The sequence below is a fragment of the Parasteatoda tepidariorum genome, chromosome 9 (assembly GCF_982258835.1).
Source record: "Parasteatoda tepidariorum strain Cologne lab strain chromosome 9, Ptep-v5.0, whole genome shotgun sequence".
In the NCBI taxonomy this organism is placed as follows: Eukaryota; Metazoa; Arthropoda; class Arachnida; order Araneae; family Theridiidae; genus Parasteatoda; species Parasteatoda tepidariorum.
The window spans coordinates 99,933,612-99,959,330 of record NC_141763.1 but is presented as its reverse complement, the minus strand read 5'-3'; the positions used below and the strand labels follow the sequence as shown (position 1 = coordinate 99,959,330).

The window sequence follows — 25,719 nt, the reverse complement described above, 5'->3', positions numbered from 1 at the left end:
CTTGCCTTAGATACAGTTGAATACTGTAGTGAAAGTAACATGTTGTCATCTTTTGGCAGCAAGGTTGGCAAGTTTCTGCCGTGTTGGTTAAAACCACTGGTAGAAACTGGTTAAAACTGGCATGGCAAAAACCCTTTTCTGCCACATTTGTAGCACAAATTCAGAAAATGACTTAAAAGTAAGTGCTGAGATTGACATATAATGGATAATTCCTAGAAAAAAACAATTAAATGTTAAAGTACAATTTATTTACAAAATTATCACCATTCAAAATCAAATATTACATTGTTTGCACTCTGCAGTTTCTAAACCTAAACAATTTCTCAATTTGCTATGCACGAACGAGAAATTTGAGAAGATTCTCTCAAATCCAGCAGAACCAGCAGGCATTGCCATCCACAAAAGATTCAAACTGTTACTATACTGTTATAATAATTTGATTGTTGCCATGCAAATTATGTCTTGAAAAGAAAAAAAACTACTATTTGAAAATAGCTCTATTCAGTTATGTTTAGAGTTAAATGATAATTACTGAATTTCAGAATTTAATATAATAAACTAAAATCTAGTATTTATATTTATTATTACATTACTTTATTCTTCATTTTATATAAATAGCTGATATACTGCACTCTTTATATTTAATATAAACAAAATAATATATACTTATAAACAATGAATTAAAAAGTTTGTTACAGTTACATGGAGTTAAATTTTTCTGTTTACTTAAACAAAATGTCATTAAGCAATTACTAGAACTAATATAGAAGTTTTTTTAGTTTCTGCCAGTTTTTACCGATTATAACCAGTTTCTGCCACTGGCATGGCAAAAACCAGTTTCTGTCCGCAAAAAGCCAACCCTGTTTGGCAGAGACTTTTGTTTCTTTAACAGACTCTTGTTGGATGTAATTATTTATCATAAGAAAGCAAATTTTTCATAGGGTGGTTGTGGTATATCACTTTATGCCCCGTAAGTCTTCAATTACAACTTACAAAATATGTCATGAAATACTCTGTAAGATTATAGTATAAATAAAACTTTTTCATAAATTCGGTTAGAATTAGTAATAATGATTATAATATTTTTAAGTAATCCAGAATTTAAAAAAAAATCATTAAAATCATAAAGTTTGAATTTGTTGCAATGATTCAAATGAGGAAGCTAATCATTTGAAACAGATCTATATGTTTTGTAAAGTTATGCTCTTTTTTTTCTGTAAATATTTGGAATTTTCTTAAAGAATATATCTATGATTTAGGAATAATTTAATTGTTCAATTGACCTGCAGTTGGATGTTTATTATTTTAATGATGTACTAAATTTATTATTCAAATATAAAATTTCAAATTTGCTACCTTTTTTTTTAACCGTATTTATAGCTACTTTTATTATGTAAACGCTGAGAAAAATATTCTATGTCTTTTTTATTCTTATATATATTGGAATTTATTTCCTATGCTATTTATAATTAATTGTATTTTTATTTTTTTTCCAGCTATGGTGTTGTATTGTGGGAACTATTAACTGGAGAAACACCTTATAAGGGCATTGATGCCTTAGCTGTTGCTTATGGAGTTGCAATGAATAAACTAACCTTGCCAATTCCCTCAACATGTCCACTGCCATTTTCATCTCTTATGAAATGTAATATTTCCTTTTTTTTTCCTTCCTTTTTTGCATTTTTTTGTATGAATATAATTTTATATTCTTTTAATTATGTTTATTTTATATAAAAATTTAAACCTTAAGTTTTAGTGAATTTAGATTATTTAAAGAATATATCAAATGCCAGATAAAATCAGTGATTACTGCAAAATTTATTGAATCTAGGTCTGGCATTAAATATGAAATATTTAGTTATATTCAATTCATAGAATGTGTTAATGGAATGTGAATTGTTACTTTAAATATAAGTAAATAATTTATGACCAATTAATGCTTCATAAATAATGTAATGTTATTTTTCTGAAGTAAGAACATGTTTTTTAACATTTAAAAATTCAAGCATAGTTGCCATTTTTGTCAAAATGTTATAAATATTAAAATTTTTGATATCCCTTACTTTTCAATATTATTGGACCAGTCTTATGTATTCTTTGGTCTAGCTGTTAGTCAAAGTAAAAAAATTTGTCGTCTTTTGTGTTCTTTAGGCTGCTGGAACCCTGACCCTCATCAAAGACCTTCTTTTGATGTACTTTTAAAAGAGTTAGAGATAATTTCTCGCTCATCATTTATGAATACCCCTCACGAATCCTTTCACTCAGAGCAAGAAAAATGGAAATGTGAAATTCAAGAAATGTTCCATGAGCTGCGACTCAAAGAAAAAGTAAGTTTCGCCTTTCATGACTGCCAACTCTATGGGTCAATTTCTCATCAAAACTCTCCTGATTTTTGTATTGCAAGTATTGCTGCCAAATTTTTTTTGGGAGATTCTTGTGATATTTACAACAGTAATTTGCATTTGTTTTTATTATTAAAAGGTGATAGTTTTGTTTCTACATAACATCAGAATTTCTTTTTTGTTTTTCCTCTTTTATTTGCTTTCAATACCAATTAAGATAATTTTTAATTTTATGAAATGTAAAATGGCAAAACAATCTATTGTGTTCATTTATATTAAATTTTGTTTGAATTCATATGTTAATATTTTTTCTGCATTAGGTTAAATATGTTATATTTGGTGTAGAAATTGTTTTTTTATTTTGTTAATGCGTTCAACATGGCAATTTTCTTCAATATAATATTTATTTTATCTGCAATCCTTTAAATTTTCATAATTCCAAGCCTTGTGCATATAAATATTAAAAATAACAGCATTAAGTGTTAAAAGTAACTGATAATTAAGTGAAATAATTAGTAGCTGAAAATATGCAATAGGTATGGCAGATTGCATTTTGCTGCAATTTTTTTTTTTTTTTTTTTTTTAAATCCACAGTTAGATAAATCATACAAAGATGAATCGTAAAGATTTTTTCTGTGAATATATTCTTCTCCCATCTTAAGCAAAATGTTGTTGTTTACTTTTGACGAATAAATTCAGAGTGTACATATATTTTTAGGAGTTGCGCTGCAGGGAAGAAGAATTGACAAAAGCCCTAATCCAACAAAAGATTCATGAGGAACAGTTGAAAAAAAGAGAGCTTGAACTTCATGAGAGGGAAATAGATCTTTTGGAACGTGAATTAAATATCATGATACTGCAGCAGCAGCAAGATCGTCCGACACCTAAGAAGAGAAAAGGGAAGTTCAAAAAAAGTCGTTTGAGACTATTAAAAAATGGGGGCCAACAAATAAGCATGCCATCAGGTAACATTTTTATTGGTTTTAAGCAAAATGATTTACATAAATGTTTTAATTTTAAATAGCAATTTTTATTTATTTTTTTTAAATGTTGGTGTTCTGTTCAAATGTTTTTCCTTGATTATTTAAATGCTTGGTATATTTAAAATACAAGTGCCAATATTATTATTCTCTCTATTACTTGAAGAGTAACAACCCTTTCCCAAAGATAAATGCACTTTTCTTGCCCTTTTAAAAAAATTGTATCTTTTATTTATTTTATTTATAAAAAAAAAAAGTAGTTCCTTGGTTAATTTCATTTAACAAATTTATTTAAATCTACGCTGCTGAACAATTAATATATCTTTGGTAATAAATAAAATGACCGTTAAAAAATCTTTTATTAATTGGATTTCATGTATAAACTAAAATGAAGGCTGCAAGTGACAGTCCAGGGTGCGTACAGACTCCTTATACTCCTTAGAAACTCCTTGGAAATAAAAAAGTCTCCAAGGAGTACTTGGAACTACTTAGATTTCCAAATTAGTCCTTAGAAACTCCTTAGATTATTGCTTTGCATAGATGAACTTACTAAGTCCGCTGAGGAATTTGCTGTCCAAGCTGGGAAACTAAATGATATGCAGTGGTGCTAGTGCTTCGCCGATCCGAGCCAATTGTGGAAACCTGCTCCTACATGCCCCAAATTTAAGTAGTTGGCTTAAATTGCTCCAAAAAGGATATTTTCCCCTGGGTATCGTGAAGTCACAATTTTGCGGCAACCAAGCTACTGCCATGTGGGTTGCTCTGGATTCAGTGGGAAGGATTCTTGCACTTTCATGTGCAACTCTGCTTTATTTTGCAAGATATTCTCAATTTCAGGCTTCATTTTCCACTCTCTGAAATGGAACCAAAACTTCTCTTGAATTTTCGGGGACCAACTAAACATTGCAAAATTTTAATAGCAAGAGAGAATTTTATTTCTCTTGTTAATTTCATACTCATAAGTGCTATCAACTTCGTACATGGCAAGCTAATGGCGTTCTTGTGCTATTCTATTTATAGATTAGTACCATGATCTTTGAATTAATTTAAGGGACCATTCACTAAGTACATATTTTCATTGTTGATCCTCAGAGCAGTCAAGAATCACAAAGCTTCATAACCTCAAAATTTCCATCTCCCCTTTATTCATTAATTTAATAAAGATAAAAATTGATTGAGTTTCTTAAACGTAATTTTTTTTATTTTAAGGGACCATCCACTAATTGCATATTGTATTTAAACATTGGTTTTACTTAATTGATTTTTTTTTAATAAAATTTTTCTGTTTTTTACTTATTGCATTTTATTATTTTATTAATCCTTTCAAAAATTTCGGTGCTCTTAATTTGTTCAAGGAAAAAACTTAATAATATTTAGAGGCAAGCATGAAGAGAGGGGCTTGCAATATTTTAAATGCAGCAAAAAATCTTACGTTTTTCAGATTTGTCATTCAAAAATACTTTAATTAATCTCTTAATGATTTAAAAATGATCTTTGATTTAAAACAATTGATATAAAAAATTTAACTATCACAGATTTGGGAAATATTATGAGTGTAGGAACAATATAATAATTTACTTCTGACAAATTTTTTTAGCTTCAATGCTCATTGAATTTGCATTAAAAAATTATTTAATTTTTTTTAATCATTTCATTAATAAAATACTGTACTAGGTAACCAATTTTAATAAAAATTTATTAGGGGCCATTCACTAATTTACATTTGTAATAAAACTTGATAAAAGTTTTCTTAATTCTTTATATATTTTTATGAATTCAGTATGATCAATATTAATCTTGTTAATGTTTTGTTGAATATGCTATTACCAATAACATTTATTAAAATTTTAAAGAAAAATACACTCGATAACCTTAAATAATAGTTAAATTAATTAGTCTTGAATTATCTTTTACAGAATTAAATAAAGTAATTATTAATTTAGAAAATAGTATGAGCCACGTATATTGAATTTATTTAGATTGCTTTTGCCAAAAGCTCTTTTTTTTTTCTTAAAGAAATATTTTGGCTATATTAAATTAATTTTTAGGTCTTTTCCAAACTGAGACACCATTGATTCACTTGCTGTATGATGAAATGGTGTCTCTAGTAAAGGCATTGTTAGGGCGTTTTTTAAAGAGTTATGCTTTTCTTAGTTTGTCAGGAAAGGACTTAAAATCATTGGATGTAGAAAACGCAGATATTTGGCAAAATTCAAATTTAATAGATGTTGGACTAGATATCACAAATGTGATGACATCCTTATCTTCTTCAGAAAAAAATTCTAATTTAGGTGCCAGGTCTATGGCATGTGCAAAAAAGTTATTAAAAGCATTGCCTTTTGAAAATAGGTTAGTATTCCATATTAAAGTGTTGCATCCTGTAATGAGAATGGAAGGCACTTCTATTAAGGCATCTTTGTTACTAGATGAATGGACGAGGTTACAAAGAAAACCAGAAGGTTATTCTTCTGACTGAAATGAATATGCACCAATTGATATGTTTTGGAAGAACTATTTTGTGAAGATAGAAAATTTGAGAAATATCAAATATCCTCTTTTAGCAAAGCTTTTTAAATCTCTTTTGTGCATACCACGTGGGAATGCCGATGTTGAAAGAAGTTTTAGTGTGAACAAAAAGCTTCTTGACAATAGGGCAAGTTTAAATTCACATAGTATTAATGGTTTGAGACAAGTTGTGTCACATATCAGCAAAATAGGGAGTTTAAATAACTTTAAAGTTGACAAAGATATGATTAAAGTGGCTGGTGCAACATTTAAAAATTATTCTGTTCAATTAGAGGTTAAGAAAAAAGAAAGTGAAAATACTGAAACTGAGGAAAGCAGATTGAAAGCTGCTGAAATTGATTTGCAAAAGAAAATTGAAGGCTTCTCAGGATCTCTCAGCCACAGCTGAAAAAAATATTAAATATGGGTTAAATAATAAAGACATGTCGATTATAGAAAGCGAACAGATCCTCTTATCTGAGGAAAAGTCGAGGATAGCAGAATATTTAACAGCATTGGAAGATACCAAATAAAAACTTAATTTTTTAATGCAGGGACTTTCATAAAAATGAAAAAATAAGACACGTTATTAATGAACAAAATTTAAAATTCTTGTTATTAAATTCTTGTTTTAATTCATTTTATTACATATGCTCCAAATCTTCGTTTCACTGCTCCAAAATTGCCTTTTTGTTCCTCTAAAGCCACGTTTAGCCACTTGCACCACTGGATATGACTTAGCTGTCAAAATCTAGCAGTTTAAGAAAACTTTTAAAATAATAAAAATTGAATTGCAAGAGTTAGAAGAAGAAAAATAACAGCAAATAATTTTGCATGTTACAAGCAAACTCAATTAATAATTTGCTGTGATTTTTTTTTCTTGCTATAAAATGCCTTAGATTTTCTTATGTATTCAAATTTAAAAATATAAGATTGGTAGGTTTTTATGTCAATCCTTAACATCTGTATTTTAACAAGATTTATTAAAATATTTGAAATTGGAAAATGTATTTATGCGTCAAAGTGATAACTTAATTTATTTTTCTTGACGAAGTTTGACAAAGTCAAAATGTATTTCAAAAGGGATAGAAATTAAATTCAAAATATACATTTTTGCAAGTTCCTTATAATAACTGCTTTTTAATTTTAAAAAAAAAACTATCTTTTACACAAAGTTTTTAAATTTTTGATAAGTCCTTAAAATTTTGGACTCCTTGGATTTCTTCTTCTGATCTCTGTATGAACCCTGCAGTCACTTGATGATCAAACAAAAAAAATTACTTAACATTGGCTAGATTCTGCATTTTCTAATGTAATAAATACTATTTTACTTTGATACTAAGTTTATCTTCAATATTGGCACTTGTAATAACATTCATTCAAGTATATTTCTTATATTATATAAATTTGGTATATTTCTTCCAATTTTCTACAAATAACAGTGGGAACCCTGTTTTACAGACTATGGTAAGTCAAATACTTCACATCTCTTAAAATTACTTGTCACACTATGCGTGTAAAACAAAATAGGAGTTCTGTGTACTTTTTTGCTTTTCAATTTGTTTTAAATGGAGTTAACTCCAAGCTTAAAATCTCTTAGGTGCTAAAAATGACGAGTTATTGGAAAATATCAATTAGAAAAGCAAAAACATTTTTAAAAGTAAATTCTTGTAATCATTCCTGTATTGTCCTTTTTTTATTTATTTAGATTTTCGCCACAATATAACTGTTCAGCAAAGCCCAAATCTACGAGGAAATTCTAAAGGTTTGTATAACCCATCTAGTCCTGATAGCCCACCTTCATCGCCCAATCTACCTCGACTACGAGCTTATGCCTGTAAGTACTCGTTTGTGTAATGCATTTTATAATTTGCCTTTTGTGCATTTAAAAAAAAAATTAAAACCATGTTATTTCAATTTCAGTGCAAACAGATGGTCTGAAGGGTAAAACATGGGGACCAAGTTCCGTACATCAAAAGGAACGATATCATTCTCGGCAGATGTTTCCCATTGATGGGAATAAAAGATGGTCAAAAAGTGCTCCAAATTTAGAGAAACCTCCGTTGCCAGTATCTGGGGGTGGTATTTTAAACACTGCAGCATTAACAGATAGTGGTGTGTATAATTTTCTCTTTTAATGTGTGTCATTATTTTCCATGTGGGTTAATGGTTATAAAAGGTGTTTTTTTTCACATTGTATACACATACATATATTGTACATAAGTATTTAATCTTCACGTGTGTAGTTTCATATTGGATAACTCTGATAAAATTTTTGTTGAGTACAGCTTGTGCTAGTTCTTTTATGATGCCTTAAGCTGTTATTGACTGAATAAATCCCTTCCCGACCCCTTTTTTTAATGTTTTAAATCATTAAATTTTTTAATTATTTAAGTACCTTCTACTTTTCGATAGTGATGATTTTTATTTGAAAATATTCACTATAGGCAATAATAGTTTTTTTGCATTTAAATACCTCTTAAAGTCAAATTTTATGTTATTCTGATTTATTTCCATACTATACACAATACTATATATACTATACAATATTTGAGGAACATAGAGAAGTATTCGAAAAGACAAATTTTTTGTTTGTTGTATTAGCTTGAAGGCAATAAGTATAGGTGCAAAATCTCAAGAGTTCATATTTTTATTTGATAGTGAAATTTATTAATTTTATATTTTCTAATTGTAAATGAGTATAATTTCTTACATTCTCTTATTTAAATTAAAACATATTTCTTTTGCAAAGCAAAACACAATAATTTTTCCATCATGAGCAATTTTTGATAACACAGCTATTATTGTCTTCAATTGCAATAATACGTTTATCACACGAGAGAGAAATATGAGCAACTGTAGGCATTATCTTGACTCTAATGGCAACTTTGCAGTAAGGAGTTCCCGATAGGGTTTCTTAATTGTCCAAACAGTTGCTCGTAGCGGTATTTTTGTTATTTATTTTAACTTTTGTGTAATATAATTTTTTTTCCAGTCTGATGCTATTATCTATTATTTTGAAGTTATTTGTATTTTATGTATAAAAAGTACAGTTTTTTTACTTATACATATTTACGTGCCCAACATTTCTATCGAGGCAAGTGAAGTATTGTTGCCTGTGGTTATCATTACGCTAAATCGAATTAGAATAAAACCAAGTTGTCTGATTTAATAGTTTAGCAGTTATTAAATTTATTAAATGTTTTGATGGATAAAAAGTAAATGCATTTTTGCTCATACCAATTTAAGCAACTGACATTGTAATCTAGATCAGTGGCTTCCAACTGGTGGCCCGCGCAGCCTTTTTTTTGTGGCCCGCGAACTAAAAATGTGTTAGTTGTCATTTTTTTGCGGACAATTTTCGTAAAAAATCTATATGGGTTTAAAATACTTTTCCCGTTGATAAAAACCTAATTTCTTCGTTTCTGTGAAATTTATCATACCAACGGTGCAAAAAAATTATTTCTCTGGCTTTGCATCCAAGAAAATTTTTATTCAAGTACAAAAATAATCGTGTATGTTGCTCTTTTTTCTTTCTTTTTTTTTTATTTTGTGAATATAATTTAGCATGTGTGTATCAGAAATTTTCTCGAAGAAATTCTCCGATTTAACTTTTTGAAACCACTCATTTTGGACGAAAATATTTACACACACATTTGTAAATTTAAAATGTAAGTATCTATTCTCTGGTAGTTGCAGCAGACAAACCTCAATTTTGTCATTAAACATTTTGTGTGCTACTATGTAAGTTTTAATACCAACCTTTTTAAAGTTTTATATCTTAACAAGTAGATATCTGTTGCACATTGATTGTTTAATACATGGGTGCACATTAAAGATATTGTAGCCCGAATTTTTTAATATGAAATTAAATATTTTAAAAAATCTACTTATTTTAGTTTGTAATTCAATACTTTTGTTTTGTACAACTTGGTGAAAATCTGACAGTAATATTTAATGTTCCTTCAAACATAAAGAGTCCCGCACATAAAGAGTCCTTTGAACTAATAGTTTAGAAGAAATTAGGGTTTCATATATGAAATATACAATTATTAACATACTTTGTACTCATAAAGTACGTATGACATCATAACCATTAGATCTATCAAATCAACTTTGATTTTTTTTTTTTTTAATTTAATCTAAAAAGATACATATAAAATAATACCTGCCTGGTCAATATAACAATGTCTAATGTTTAATTGTCATAATTAATTACCTGATATTGCATTAATTGTAATTATCATCAGAAATATTGCTGTTACAAGTATGCCATTTAAAAAAAAATGATTTTCAAATACAAGAAGCTTGGTTTTGATGAATTAAAAGTCATACTTACAGTTTATTGTTGAAAAATGTAAAACATTCATTACTGGTATAATGTAGCAATTAATGTAGTAATTAAAAATTACCGGACATATTTTAATACAAATTTAATGTAACATACAATATATAAATTCAAATTAAATTATAACTTTAAAAAAGCAATATTTTTTTAAGAGGACTCTATTTATGTACTTTATTATTTTTGTTATACTATATGTAAATTCAAATAAATCATATAAATTATAACTAAAAAAAAAAACGATATTTTTTAAGAGCACTCTTTATGTACCTTATTATTTTTGTTATAGGCTTTAAATTATTTTGCATTTAAATTATTTTGCATTTAAAATAATATAAGAATCAATTTAAAAATTGAAACATTTAATATCAAGTGTTAACATTTAATACATTATTTATTTACATTTTTAAAATTCTTTGATTTCAGTCATAAAAACAATATTACATTTCTTTCCTCCTACATCTGACAAATCTTACAAGGTTCTAGAAATCATAAATTATGTGTATGAAACGTTTTTAGCTCTATTGAAAATATAGTTATATACTTATTCCCCTTCTAGAAAAGTAAATTATCAATAGTTAAATGTATGTTAACTTTGAATTATAATAGACAAAATATTATGGAAATAATACACGAAAACAAAGAGAGGATTAATGTGAATCCAGTTATAAAAAGGAAGGAGATTGTGGAATTTGTATTTTTAAAAATTACTCCTTATATATTATATTATGGCTTCTTTTTAAAACTTTTAAATAATTATTGCAAAATGGGGTAACTTTGTGGATGACAAGGTTTTTCTGAGTTTTCCAACTTGTTACTGTTTCAAAATAAGCTTTCCAAAAATTTAACTAATTCTTAGGGAAGAATGAAACAATTTTTACAAATAAAAATAAATTAAGACTTTTTTCTAATAATCGATCATATGCTTTTACAATTAACAGAAATAAAGATTAAAATTTAGAAATAAAGAAATACAAACTCTATTATCATGAAATTAGAAGCTAATTCTGAGTTTTTTTCCTTAAGAAAAAAGGAAAAAAGATTTTATTTTGAAAACTTTGAATTAAAATCTTTGATATTCATAATTTAGAGTGTTATGAAATGCTTTTAATAATAAATTAACAGGGTGGGTGGCATTTTTAAAAAATGCTTAAAAGTGCTTATTTTTTATTTCTGTTTTTAAAAGGCCCTTAAGGATGCTTTTTTTATTTAGTGTTTGTAAAATGTGTTTAATTTTCTCTTTTAAAAATATTTTTTCTTTGCCGTGTCATGTCCTCATAAATTACAGAAAAGGCATGGTTTTCACAATTTTCTCTGAAATATTTTTAGAAACTTATTTTGTATTATGTGCAGTTTTTGAAATGTTTTTGCATTTTGTTCACTTTAGGTTTATAAATTAACATTAAACAATAGAAAAAAATAATTTTTATTACTGCACATATTCTAATTATGATTTTTTTTTTCTGGAAAGTTTTTTTTTTGAAAATTCTGGCTACGCATCCTGGTTAATATATTTTTAAATTTGCAATTTTAGATAAGCTATTATTTTTTTACTAATTTCTTTGTGTATTTTTCCAGCTTATGACAGTGAGATAAACATCTGCAGATCCTACAGTCTTCATAACGGAAATGGAGAGGTTTCTAGTAGCACAAAACGATCCTCTCTGCCACGGAGGTTCATGGGATCCATATTGGGAAACATGAGTGCCATTCTAGCTTCAGTGGCTGCGGGATTTGATATCAGAGCTCCCAAATACTCTTCGCTCCACCCACGCTTACCCTCTGCTTGGCCCGATGATGTCGAGGACGCTGAAAAGTGGTGGCCAAAAGAGACTGGTGAGTGTTCTTCGTGTGTGTGGTATTTTCCACCTAACGGTAGAGGTAGCTTCCGAAAAAAACAAAACGCAGTCTCTCGAAAGAATAGTTTTAAAGCAGTCTATCGAAAGAATTCATTGAGGAATTCTGTTCGTTGTTAAGTTTTAACAAATATTTCATTTTATTCAAGAATCATTATCATCATTTTTCATTATCCAAAGTTTTGAAGCTAAGAAATTAGTTCTTTAATGACTCAAGATTCTGCCTTGGATCCATGATTAATTTTTTGTTACATATTTGTACATGTTGAAAACCCCACATACATACGTTGTACATATGTCACTGCCAAAAATTTGCTATAGTTTTGAGTTTTAAGAGAGACTTGTTTAGTCGAAGTTCCGTGTTGTGTTAAGGAATTTCTCTAATCACTTAAACTGAGTCTTTCACACTTACATTAATAGTTTTATTTTTACATTTTTATTTAATCAAACCTAGTTGAAACCGTTACATTCCATTATTCTATGGTAATTCATTAGAGAATAAAGGGATAATTCCGCATCAAATCGATCCATGATTTTGAATCCAAATTTTAGGTTTCAATTGTCGGCATGTTTGTTAATTTTGCTCCGACTTGAAAGAAACAGTCAGATTTTTTGTACCATTTGTTTTTGAGTTATGCATTTTTATAATTTTTAAATTGCTGTAACTTTAAAACTTATTAATCTATTGACCTTAATTTTATATCAATCTGTTCAGTTTTTAGGGGTATTTCATAAGATATATTTATAACATGGCTAAATTATTTAAAAGACACAATCTTTCGTTAGAATGCAAATTTTGATTACAATTAAAAAATGTAATATTTCTGAATGGAAAAATAATAATTTTATTCTTTTTTCACAATGTGTGCTAAATTTCGAGAGTTTTTTTTTTTTTTCCTGGGGTCCAGAGAAAAAAAAATTTTCAAGTTAGTGGGTTATGTCAGTGTTAAACAGGGAAAAAAAATTTTTTTTTCCTTTATAAGCTCATAAGTGCACCGTCTTGAAATCAGGTACAAATATTGCTTCATAGAAGTTAAAAAAAAATTTTAAAAAAATCAGAAAAAATACCAATTTTAATTTTGTACTTTTTTAAAATAACCTAGCCATGTCATATATTTTATGAAATGTGCCATTAGAAATTGAACAAATTGGCATATAATTTAGTTTCTTAGACCAAATATTTCTAAAATTACAGCTGTTTAAATAATTTTGAAAACTGAAAAATTTTTGAATTTTTGAAATTTCAGCAGTGTGTTACTTGAAAAGAAATGGTTAAAAATAAATAAATCTGTAACTTCGTATTTTTCATCTAATTTGCTAGCACTGTCGGTGGTCCAAAAATAAACTGAATGCAAAGACCTGAAGTTTTGAACACAGGCTTTAGTTGTAAATTTTATTTTATATTGTTACATATGAAAATAACATTCTTGACTAGTCACATTAGCAGTGTAACATTTTTCTCCTTCTCACATTTGCAATTTTGTGCTCAGTTGCCAAATAAGTATTGCATTTCTCTTCTCATATTTGCTATTCAAGTTTATTTATTCAATTCAGTTCAGTTAGACTTTTCAGTTAAGGGGCCCTATTCAGTTCAGTTTTACTATACAGCTCAGATGTACTAATGCTCTAATTAAGTGCTAATGCTCTAGTAAAATGGTTTGTTGGTGCTTTTTTCGTTTTCATGCTAGCTAAATGCATCTATTTCCCTAAGAAATACTAATAGATTTCTTGCATGTATATGTTCATCTTTATTATAATGATAGTGTATTGTAAGCATTCAATCTAAAGTGATTCATATTGAAACAGCTTTGCTCTTCCTCAATTGAACTATTTTACTTGTGCCTTGCTTTTTGTGATCTCTGCCAATAAAGATTCTTGCTTTAATAACTATTGTGATTGTCTGTGCTGTGTCTGCTTAATAAAGATTTTTTTTTCTTTCATTCTTCTGTCACTTTGCTTTTTTTTTTACATTGCAATTTAGATTACCCATAGCATGATATATTAAGATATGCTTCAAGATCTTGTTTTTTAGCCATTCATTTTACTTTGATGTGTATTGTTTAATGTATGTGTGTCTATACATATTTCCAATTGTTGCCAGCTTATTGCTTGTTTGAATCTGTTGATTGATCTAATGCACATATATTATTAATTCTGGTGAACAAGTTCACTTTTTGTCACTGCCCCCGTCCACTAAGCTCTTAGTCTCAATGTTCACCTTATCTGCAAGATAAATACAAATTCATAGAAAGTACCCTTATTAAAACATAATCCTTAAGCTTTTAGGAACTCTAATCAAGAAGCTAAATACATTATAGATAAAACTCATTCATCGTAAAGTGTACTGCTTTTTTCAATTTTTACCATGTTGAAACATATTTTTAGAAAAAAAATGACTGAAAAAGTAATGAGATCTAAAAGAAACTGCATTCTTTGGTGTAACTGCGAATAAAATCAGTAATTCCTCCTATTTTGCTCGTCCTCCCTAAAAGTGCTCTGGTTTATCAATAGCAAAAAAAATTGACGCTGAATTTTTAGTTTTAAGCTCTTAGCAAAGAAATGGTTTATTAAAATTTTAAAAAATTGGAATTAATTAATTTAAACATGTTTTTATTACAATCATTTAAAGTTATCTCTCATCTTATTTAACACTCCTGGAGAAAAAATTTCTAACATCATAATTATAATTTAGTTGTTAGGTCAATTGCAACTTTAGGCTCTTTAAGTCTTATTTTATTTTGCAGCTGTGATCTTGAAATAATCAATAACTATTAAAAAAGAAAAAATCAGAAATACCTGCTCTTTTTGATTTAGAATTTAGTTTTCTTACTTAACAAAGGGAAAACAAATTTTCCTTTGATGTAAAAGTGAATTCTGACATTCCTTTCTTTCACTTAGTTATTTGAGATTGGATCATATGTCTAGCACAAGTCTATGAAAATAACAAGCTTTACTGTGCTAAGTGCACCATTTTAAAGGTTCAATGAAAACTATGTTCTTTAAAAAAAATTATTGACTCATTAGTATTTTAAAATATGCTGACAAATTTTCATCACATATCTATTCTCTGATAACACAAGTGAAGAAAATACTCTGTTGAAGAATTATTTTTCAGGAAGGTGAGCCAACCATTGTTCATGCTACACCTGCACTGAATGATGACAAATATATTCATTATGACAAATATATTCTTTATTAGGAATACATTTTTTTAGTTTGATCAAGAAATGTAACAGGCTTGAAGAAATACATTTGCACTCTCATCTGTAGTTAAAAACTTTAAAAATCATTACATACCTGCCAAGTCTCCTGTTTCTGTAACGAAGACTTCAGTATTTTACACTGTCTCCTGTTTACCCTTATATTCTCAAATTTCTCTGTATTTGTTGAAGAAATTTTATTTCAAAAATTGTGTTATCAAATATCCCCTGATGGCAAAAATACTTCTCTTATTCCTCAACAGATGGTGCTATTACCAGTACTGCAGTATGTTGCGTGTTAATAGTTGAAGTAATTATAAATAATTGTTTAAAACGATCTTTAGATTACGAGTTATGTGCGTAATTTTTACTTCGCTAAATGTAAGTGCTTATATTATTTCCAATTTTGACTTGCACGATGTATCAAAACTTTACTCGTAGCCTAAAAAATGTCGCTAGTGAATTGTCCGTTATTTTATTGCTCCTATGTTGGCAGGTATGCAACTTAAATCATTGTCATTTAAATAAACAGTGTCGCAAAGGAAAAAGAAAATGCATTTTGTAGAAACAGGGTATCCACACACCTGGAAAGGCATGAATAATCATGGAAAAGTCATGAATTTCAGTATTGAACAAAATTTGTCATGAGTTTTACTATTTTTTTAAAAAAATCATGAAAAGTCATGGATCTATGTATGCACTAACTCATGTAATAAACATTCTGATGATTACATAAATAATTCATTAACAAAAGGAAAAGAAGAAATTATACATATAACTGTATTATGTTGATTAGCACATATACTCATTGGTAAGACATAATAATTACACATTAGCAGTGATCTAAAAAAAAGAAAATGCAGTGAAAACTATAGTTTGTCTATGTAAAAATATTTCTTCATCAATCATCTAGATCATTGGGGATGGCTATGGTAGGTAGTTATTTCAGGTAGGGATGTTGGGTCAATATTTAAGACAAGTTTTTGTTAGTGAGAGACATGCAATAATATTTCTTCTTTAAAAGCTTCTCTCTTTGAAATATGCTATTTCTTGTTTTCATAGCAACAGATGGCCTTACAGGTTAGTTCTATACATAGGCAGACTATGTAGAGCTGAATTGTAGTGATTGGTGCATAAGCAACAGAAAAAATTAATGCAAGAAAATGTAATGACATAATTACAGTGATTGAAGTATGTACAAAGTCATATAATTTATGTAATGAACAAGCACTATGGTAAAGGAACATGAAAAAGTATGACATAATTTAAATATGTAATAACTTGTATAATTTACTTTATAATGATACAGAAGTAATGAACTAGCTAGTAAAGAAGGAAAATGAAAGAAGAAAAGATGTGTCGTAGTTGCAATGATCGACTAATAAAATAGCTTAGTTAATAAACATGATTATAATTGCATGTCAACACTGTATTAGCAACAGAAAAGGAATAGAAATAGAAATACAAGAAGAATTATGTATCTGAAACATTGATTGAAACTCTTGTTAAAAATAAAATAATCGCACATAGACAATGAAATAGCAGTAAGAAAAAAAGATATCACATAGTTAAAGTGTTGTTGTTGATCTCGGAGTCGTCTAGCAGCACTAGACTACTCCCATGAATCCGAACACCTCCAAAAAGTCCATAAAAAGACTGGAGTCTTGCAGGACCTCATCTTTACCGAACCCCAAACAAGTCGGAATATGCGTAGGGGGAGGGGGGCATGTTTGTCGAGCACCAATGATAATCAGGATAAGTTTTTTGGCCCTGGTTAAAAGTAAGGGATCTGGTGTGGCCACTCAAGAATTGTGAAAAGGCAGTTTGATGGGCTCTCGGTCTAAGTGAAAGATTCTCCCTGAGTTAAAGTGTAAACAATTAACTAGCTACAAGAAGAAAAAGAGAAATGCAAGAAAATATTACACTATATATGATTGACACAGAAGAATGATAATTACACATAAACATTAAACTAGAAACGTGAGGACTGGTTTGAGCAGATAATCTCAAATAATCACAGTCACAATCATTCAGTCGCATAGTACTTTTGAAATTGACATTCTGCAGAAACCATTAAAATTTATCTCGCATCTATATACTGTAATTACATAATTAATAGCAAAATAGCATTAACAATGCAAGTCCTTTATTAAAGCTTGCAAACTGCAAGAGCATAAATAAAAATGAATTCAAGGAAAAATTGATTCATTATTCTATATTTTGATTCATTCTATTTGTTAAAGAATTTTACTTAAACATAAATTTACTGGGAATAATCTGAAGTAGGATTTAGTAGACGTTTGGAAAGTGTTGATATTTAGCTTTAATTTGTTTCATTGAATAAATTGTAAAAATCTGACATTCAATCTTGGTAGTTACAGGTGTTCAAATTTTGAGGGGGATTTTTTAATGGAACTAACATGCATTTGTGATACACTGCGAGGAAAACCTCAGAACGTTGAAAATTGTTTATCGTTGCTCTGAGTGCATCCTCTGGAACATAGTTTTAGAAACTCTTAGCAGACCTGTATAATATAAACAAATGCCGATGGCGGAAAATTTGTTACTATTTGGGAAAACTTTTTACTATTACCAAAAATGAAAGGAAAATCCGTCTCATCTATAAGTAATATAGATTTCTAATTATTTTGGGGAACAGCTTGCCAACAATATGCATGCATCAAGTGCTCTCCTGCTTTTTAGACAAGTCATTGTCTTGCTCGAACAATATCAATCAATAAAGGTTTTTTATTTGTATAACTGTTCTTAAGCAGCTAGCCCAATTTTGGGTTTACAGTTACCAATGTTCAACTCCGTAGCCTTGTAATTTTGAACCCAATTCAGAAGATGAGGGAACTCCTGGATTTAATATTGGCAGAAATCTGATGGATCTAACATGCATTTGTGATAAATACATGGTGAGAAAAAGCACAGAACCTCTCACGGTTAACCTAACAGCATGGAGAGCTGACCCAGGATCTGTCTACCACTGAGGATATTTTAAGTCAGCACTGTGGTCAGTGTGAACTCTAGTCTCTGAAAATTTTTTATCTCAGCTCTTAAGTGAATCTTCTGGAGCAAAGTTTGAAAGATCTGTATAATGTAAGCGAACGCCATGAGCGGAAAATTTGTCACCCTTGTGGAAAACTTCTTACTATTACTAGAAAGAAAATCTCAATGAAAAATTCCTTTTAAAAAAATTTAAAGTTTCATTTAAAAAGATTGCAATTTTCTGAGAAAAAAGTTAATTATTCGCCTTTTCCTACCAATGCAAACATGACTTAAAATTACATTTATGATTTAAAATCACGCATTGTGTTTTGAATTTCACGATTTTATATTATAAATTGCATTACCTATTCACACTATTTAAAAGCTGCTATTATTATTTATCTTCTATTAGACTTAAAAAGTATACATCGGCTATTCGTATTCTCTCACTTTTAAAATGAAACCTTGATATTCATATTCATGCGAGTTTATAATTAAATATTGTTATTCGTATTCACATGATTTTGAAATGAGGTACCGAGGTTCATATTACCGTGATTGCTCGAGATTTATATCCACAAGATTTTTAAAATTAATATGAGGAATTAGAAATCTCTCTGAATTCACATTTTTATTCATAATTCACAATATTTGTGGTTTTAAAACTAACTTCTTAACAAGGAAGATTTTGCCAGAAATATATTTTTGAAATGCAAAAGTTTTTTCGGGCATTAAGTAATTTGTTTTAAAAAAGTTTATCTTACAAAATTTTTCCTGCATATGAATATTATATAAATCTTTCTCTGATCCATATTTAGTTGTGTGATGTCTTGTGTTGTGTGAGTAATAATAATACCTTATGTTACAGCAATTTGAATTGGCTATAAATATTTTGAGTTCTTATGTCGTTAATACTCATTGATTGAAAATTCGAGCTTAATATTAATGTGAATTTCAAATAGGTATAAGATGTATACTGGCTTGAATGCTTCAATATTTTTGCTTGCAAATTAAAATGGGATTGAAAAACTTCTCTGTTAAAAACTGCTATGGGGGAGGGACTTCTTTTTTCTTATTGAAAATTGTTGTTTTGTAACACAAACTTGGTTTTGAATTTTATAATTATTACATTAAATGTCATAATAAATTTTAAGTAAATTAATAAATTTAAAGTGAGTGATAAATTTACTTTTGTCAATTGATACCTAATATTCTGAAAGAACTGAAATGTAATAATTCTTACAAGAATAAAAAAAAATAATATATTTATTAAATTTTTCCTAATTAAAATTTTAAAATTTTTTTGTAAATTAAATGCTGTACACTTTGACCTGATTAGGACAGAGTTAAACAACCAAATTTTATTTGCATTGGATACTTTTTATTATCTTAACAGTATCCTAACATTATAGTTTTAGGAATAAGTGCCCCCACAGGATTATTTTCTCTAAGTTTCAAAACTATAAAATTTTTGCATTATTTTTCCTAATTTGAGTATATTGAATTATATTTATAGCAATACTGAGTTCGTATAAAAAGAAGTATACATCTTAATTTCTATGATTTGTCAAACAGAAAATTTTACTGGTCTCAAGTCTAATTCCACTCACAACTTTCAGTTACCTTTAGCTCCATTTGCTAAATTAGAAATTTCTAAAGAACTTTTATGACCAATAAAAGATTACATCTTACAAAATGAGTTCCCAAAAAAATATTTGGTTTTGCCAAATTCATTATTTGCGTAATTTATTAATTTTCAATTTTTAAATTTTCATTTACAACAGATTTTAATTGGTGTATTTTTCATAATGTTTTTTTTTCCTCTTTTTTTTTCTTTTAGGGCCACCTAAACTTATTACAGATTATGAGTTCTCAACAGCATCAGGGTACCCCCACAATACTTATCATGGCCAAACTCGCCACTATCGACCTAGTCTTTTAATGGATGGTTCTTCTCACTTGAAGTTTGCTGATTTCCAATGGAATAATGAGGCCTCGCCATTGCCAACACCTCGAAAACTTTCCAATACCAGCTGCGAAAGTGACAATTTTAGTTCAAATTTCAACTGCCCGACAGATGTCCTTCAAGATGCAAAATTACCTGAAAAAGGTTCTTTCTCTGAATGGTCTTATCTCCAAGGAAAATTTGCTTACGATAACCCCGGTTCACAGATTTCAACCTCGAGTGATTTGAGCAGCATTCAGTCACGCATTCCTCAGCGATCGAAATACGGCCATAAACGCACTCCTTCCAATGTGTCAAATGCTTCCAATACCTCTTCGAACATTAATCCCTCCTTCCATAGTGACGAGGCTGACACCATCGATTCAGAAGTTACTTCTCCACGCTTACTTAAATATTCAACAAATGCTCCCTCTTTCCAACGCAGGAAAAGCCAAGAACGTCCCTCTACTTTAGATATTCAGGGTCATAACAGTCGCTTACCGCCTTTACCGAAAAAAGGAAGGACCTCACCCAAGCAATGGACTTCTTTTTCTGATTCTGGTTCTCCATTAAGAACAACTCCAACTGATGGCATGGGTACACCGAGTGACGAAAGCTCCGGAAGCACAGGAACTTCCAGAGTTCGATTCTCTATCGACGAGAGTGGTGGATATGTTAACCGAGTTGCTAGAGCAGAAGAAGAAAAGACCTTACTTGACCTCCCTGCTGATGGGCAATCTCAAGATGGAACAATTCCTTTATCTGTCACATTCCATCGTGGCTTGAAACAGCGCCAAGTTGTGCTCCGCAACTGGGAGCGAAGTTACCTTGCATAGTATACATCGTATTGTGTTTTCGTTGGTGTCTGACAAGTTGGACTTGGAAAATAAAAAGTTTGCCAAATTGTGCTCAGAAACATTACATTCCTAATAAATGAGTGTCTAATAGTCTTAATCACTGATAATGTAATTGTAAGGAGAATATTCTTGATACTTAAAATTTTCATATCTTGCCCAACTCTATTTTTGATAACTTAAGTATTTATTTTAGTAGTAACATTCCTTGAATTAAATTAAAATGTTGATTCAAAAAGGGTTAGTATGTTTGATGAAATATGTAAAGATCAGGCATAGGAATATCTACTATTGCTTCATTCAGTAAAACATCGCAGTGAGAATGTTTACAATATTCTAGAAGTGTGTAATCAAGAGACTGGTAGTTTTCTATGGTCGGAGATCATCTTTCATTGAGGTGTTTTGCATTACGACATAACTTGACATCCTGTCACTGCAAGAAGCACGTTTATTCCTTGTTGGTATGTTAAAAAAATTTTGAATCAGTTCACCAAAGCTTAGTTGGTTGAAGCAATGGTGGATATTCCTATTTCCTTGTCATTTTTAGTGTATGCTTATTTACATGTGTGTTAAAAATTTGTTTAAAAAAATTTTCATCTTTTAAATTTGTTTAATTTTATATACTAATTATAATTAATAATTTTAACTCTTTTTTTTTTTTTTTAAAGTTTCTATTTATTTCTATAAAGTCACAAAATTGATTTATCCTCATAATTTAAATGACTGTGAATCGGAGTGACTAATTTTAACTATGTCAGTTAACACTTTGCCGACTAATTGGGAGATATACCCATTTGTCAATAGTTAGTTTAAAAAATGCACGGTGGCTAGCTTTTACTTAGGTGCAATTCGTTCGGTCGGCAAAATATTAAATTAATCATATAGGTAAAAATTATGTATGTTTCATATGATGTACTTTTTCAGATCTGATTTATAAAATTTTCTTCCTTAACTGTAAAAAAAATTTGTTGAATTGTTATGTGTATTTTATTTTAAAATCACTTAATTTGAAAAAAACACTGTGTAGTGTAGTCTAATAATTTGAATATTAAAATCTTATATAAACGTATATGAAATTGTTATGTATTCATTTGTGATAACAGAAGTGTTTATTTAGCTTCTAATTCTAAGTGTTTTTTTTTTTTTTCCTTTTTCACTTTGTCATGTATTTGTTTGTGATAGTAAAACTTTACTGTTTTGTGAAGGGTAATAAATGAAATTAACTTATAAAAATACATCATGTAATAATATTCTAATCAAAATTATCAGGAAAAAAATAAGCTCTTTGCTTATTTTTTTAGCAAATGCTGTAAATATTGAAATATTTTATTTAATTTGTTGTTAGAATGAATCATAGGTTGAAATAAATATTTATGTATGAATTTACTTTTCAATTTAGTTTTAAGTGAACTAGTTATCATATTTTAAATTTAATATATTTATTATTATGTTCATTAATATATATTATATAGCATTTATTTGCTGGAATTTGTGAATTTATTATTTTTTTTCTTCTTTTTGTTGTATTATTTTAGAGATTTAATATGATTTTCAATTGAAATTGTTTAATATGTTTTAGATTCTATTGGGAAAAAATTAAATTGAATGCATTTTTAATAGTTATTTTTCAAAATTAAGTTAACTATTCATTTTTGTGTAAATTATATTTAGTTTAAACTATCATATATGTCCTAAACATGTATTTTGATGAAAGATTTCTCATCCCATAGTTTTGATTCGGTTTTTTTTTTAGACAAAGCATTGTTATTGGCATAAGGAGTAAATATTTAAATTGCAGAAAAAATTTGCAATTCTGTCTTTAAACCATTATTACTCAACTTCGTATTTGTAATGAAAACTACCCATCCCTACTATTTATAAAGCCAGATTAATTTTAAGTTGGATATTAATGAGTTAATTTATTTTAAGTTTAATTTTAATCTTGCAGTCTGAAAAATAAAACATTTAGAAAAAAAAATTGGTTGGTTTAATCTTTATTTCATTTTGCTCTAATAATCTGAAAGCTAAAACAATATTACTGGTGCTTGTCAACTTCGCCACAGTGTGTATTGATAGTTCATTTTGAAGACACTGTACTAGAAAATAAATAATGAAATAAATTAAATTAATTTTCTTTTGACAGTGCATTTTAAACCCTTCCTTTGACAGAGCATTTTAAAATAATTAAAAAATGATAATTATCTTAAGATATACTTTTGGTGACTTAGATCAACTTAAAATACACCATTTGAAGCATGGCAGATGAATTCTTCTACATTTGTTATTTGTTTAAAAACTATTAAAATGATTTTTGAATACTTGATGTGTCATAGTTAGACTGGTATTGGAATAAAGGAAGAATTGCAAAAGGAAAAAAAAAATGTTATGATATTACTTCTCAGATTATAGATATTTACTAACTAGTTAATATACAAATTGTTAATTTACTAGTTATTATACAAATTGTTTCATTATAATAATTATATTTTTCTACTATACATAGATATATTTTTATAACACCTCTTGAGCTTCATACCTAGTAAAAATTTTATGAAAGATCTTTAGCCCAAAAAAGAAAAGTACTTATTACTCCTTAACTAATTGTTGTCAATTTTGGGTGAAATAGTGTGATATAACGACCAATAGTTTCACCTGAAGCTTTAGAACTTAAATGATAAAAGAGCTTTTATGATTTAATTTTAAAATTTGTGATGTGCTCATTGTAAAAATAAATGTCTTCTTTTCATTTTATGTGTGTTGCTTTTAAGAACAATGTAGTTGTGCCCTGACCAATTTTTTCCTTCTCTTTTTTTACTGAATGATGTTTTTAGTTATGCATGTTTTGTCCTCAAAATGAAATCAAATTTTAACATGTATCCAGGTGTCGTAAATTATTTTATTGTAAAAAAGTGCCTATATCATGTTTTTGCTTTTGTAAAAAGGAATCAATATTTTTGTACATATTTAATTTTACTTGTTTAACTACATTATGCAATATTAAGTTAATAAATGTAACAAGTTTGTTGTTTAATTGCCTTTTTTTTTCTGTTGTCTTTACAGTGATCAATTTACACTACTATCATAAAATCCCCATTTTGTAAACAAGTTAAATGTAGAACTATTAGATCATTGCTCAGATTCAAAAATTTTAACAGTAATAAATTTTTAAAACAAGGCGCATATTTAAATAAAAAGTAAGCTAAAAAAGCCTAAGCAAGAATGCCCTATATAATATTATCCTAAAGACATTAACACAACATGAAAGTGTAAAACATCTAAAGCTATGATGGAATTTAAATAATGCAAAAATTGATATGCTCATAAAATGTTTAGTTTTTATAGGGAGAAAAAATAGAGATTTCCCTTGAAATCAGGAAATTATCCGGTAATTCGATGTATAGGGGGGGGGGAGTCAAATAATGCATTTTTTAGCCAAAAGTATGGAAAGATCCGGCACTAAACCCAAAAATTGCCTCTTATAAATTCATAGTAATCGTAAAGAGATAATAAAATTGAAAGTAAATAAAGAATTTTAGTAATTTTTTTTTTCTTCTTATAAAAACTTTGCTGTAACATTGAAGCATTATTATATAATATACTTTTAATCTCAATATTACTATTAACTATATTGTTAATAGATGTTTTGAAAAATTATTCTTTCTGTAATTCTGGGTCTTAATCCAACTGCCTCGTTTGACTATTTTAAATAATAAGTGGCGACGCAAATATTTTGCTATCGGTGAAAAATATTTTATCAATCTCATTGGACACCCATTCCATTCCTTCTCAAAGAAGCGGGAGTGAGTACACTAGTTTCACGACATAAATGGCTACCAGCAAAATTCTACTTCCGACACATCTCTCTTCAATTATACTGCAGCTTATCACCCTCCATCCAGCTTTTCACAAGGTAAAATGACTCCACTTATTCCATTTATGCATAGATGCATGACCAGCAAGAATATCTTTCAAGATAAAGTTATTAAATAACACCTTCCAACTCAAATCCCTTCAAATGTTTAAATTTATCTTGTCTATTTACCATTCTACCTTACTTTGGGAGCTACGTTGGCCCACCTAAAGAGTGGCCAACAAATATGCCGTTCAGATGCCTGTATAACGAAAGGTCATTCACCAGGTGGGCATCGAAAAAAAATGGAGAGGGAATAAATATCTCCAAAGGGTACACGATCTCAGGACGTCTTCCTTCTCATGCATCTGTCTTTACAACCAAGGGATTGGCCACTTTTTATCCCCCAAACATTGTGCTACAAGCAGCGACCACTATAGCTGTCTAAAGGAGAGCCATTCGATCTCTCTACCTCTTACAAAAGACACTTTGAAAATGTCGGAGAATCTCTCTTCTTGACCAAATTGCCGAATCAAGTCAGTTAGTTAGGTCTCTCTCATTCATTCCATTTCAGACAGGAATAACGAAAATGAACACACGCAGACCAGCCTTCCAAACAAACGCTGAACCAAAATTTCATTTCGCATCTTAGCCAAGCCTTCCTTAACGAAAAGCTCAACAAAGAACTCATGGAAGGGTTGATGATGGATCTCAAGATTACCGTTCACCAATCATCACCTGAAATCTCGATGTACTAATTGCCAGGCTCAGAATTAATCCTCTTCCGATCCATACCGTCCATACTGCGAAGTCGAAAGATAAGGATTGGTAAAGTTCTTTAAGAGCATTCT

At 28.8% G+C, this 25,719-nt stretch overlaps 1 protein-coding gene across 1 annotated transcript in view; it reads left to right on the top strand.

The window, feature by feature from the left end:
• The window catches only part of LOC107454269 (mitogen-activated protein kinase kinase kinase 11), a 34,326-nt gene extending 12,458 nt beyond the window's left edge, over positions 1-21,868 (top strand). The window contains exons 3-9 of the mRNA XM_016071394.4: positions 1,497-1,645; positions 2,152-2,327; positions 3,061-3,307; positions 7,536-7,664; positions 7,751-7,942; positions 11,751-12,008; positions 20,060-21,868. Coding sequence (XP_015926880.1) covers positions 1,497-1,645; positions 2,152-2,327; positions 3,061-3,307; positions 7,536-7,664; positions 7,751-7,942; positions 11,751-12,008; positions 20,060-21,000 — 2,092 coding nt within the window. The 3' untranslated portion in view covers positions 21,001-21,868. The remainder of the gene's footprint in view (positions 1-1,496; positions 1,646-2,151; positions 2,328-3,060; positions 3,308-7,535; positions 7,665-7,750; positions 7,943-11,750; positions 12,009-20,059) is intronic.
• The last annotated feature ends 3,851 nt before the right edge of the window (positions 21,869-25,719 follow it).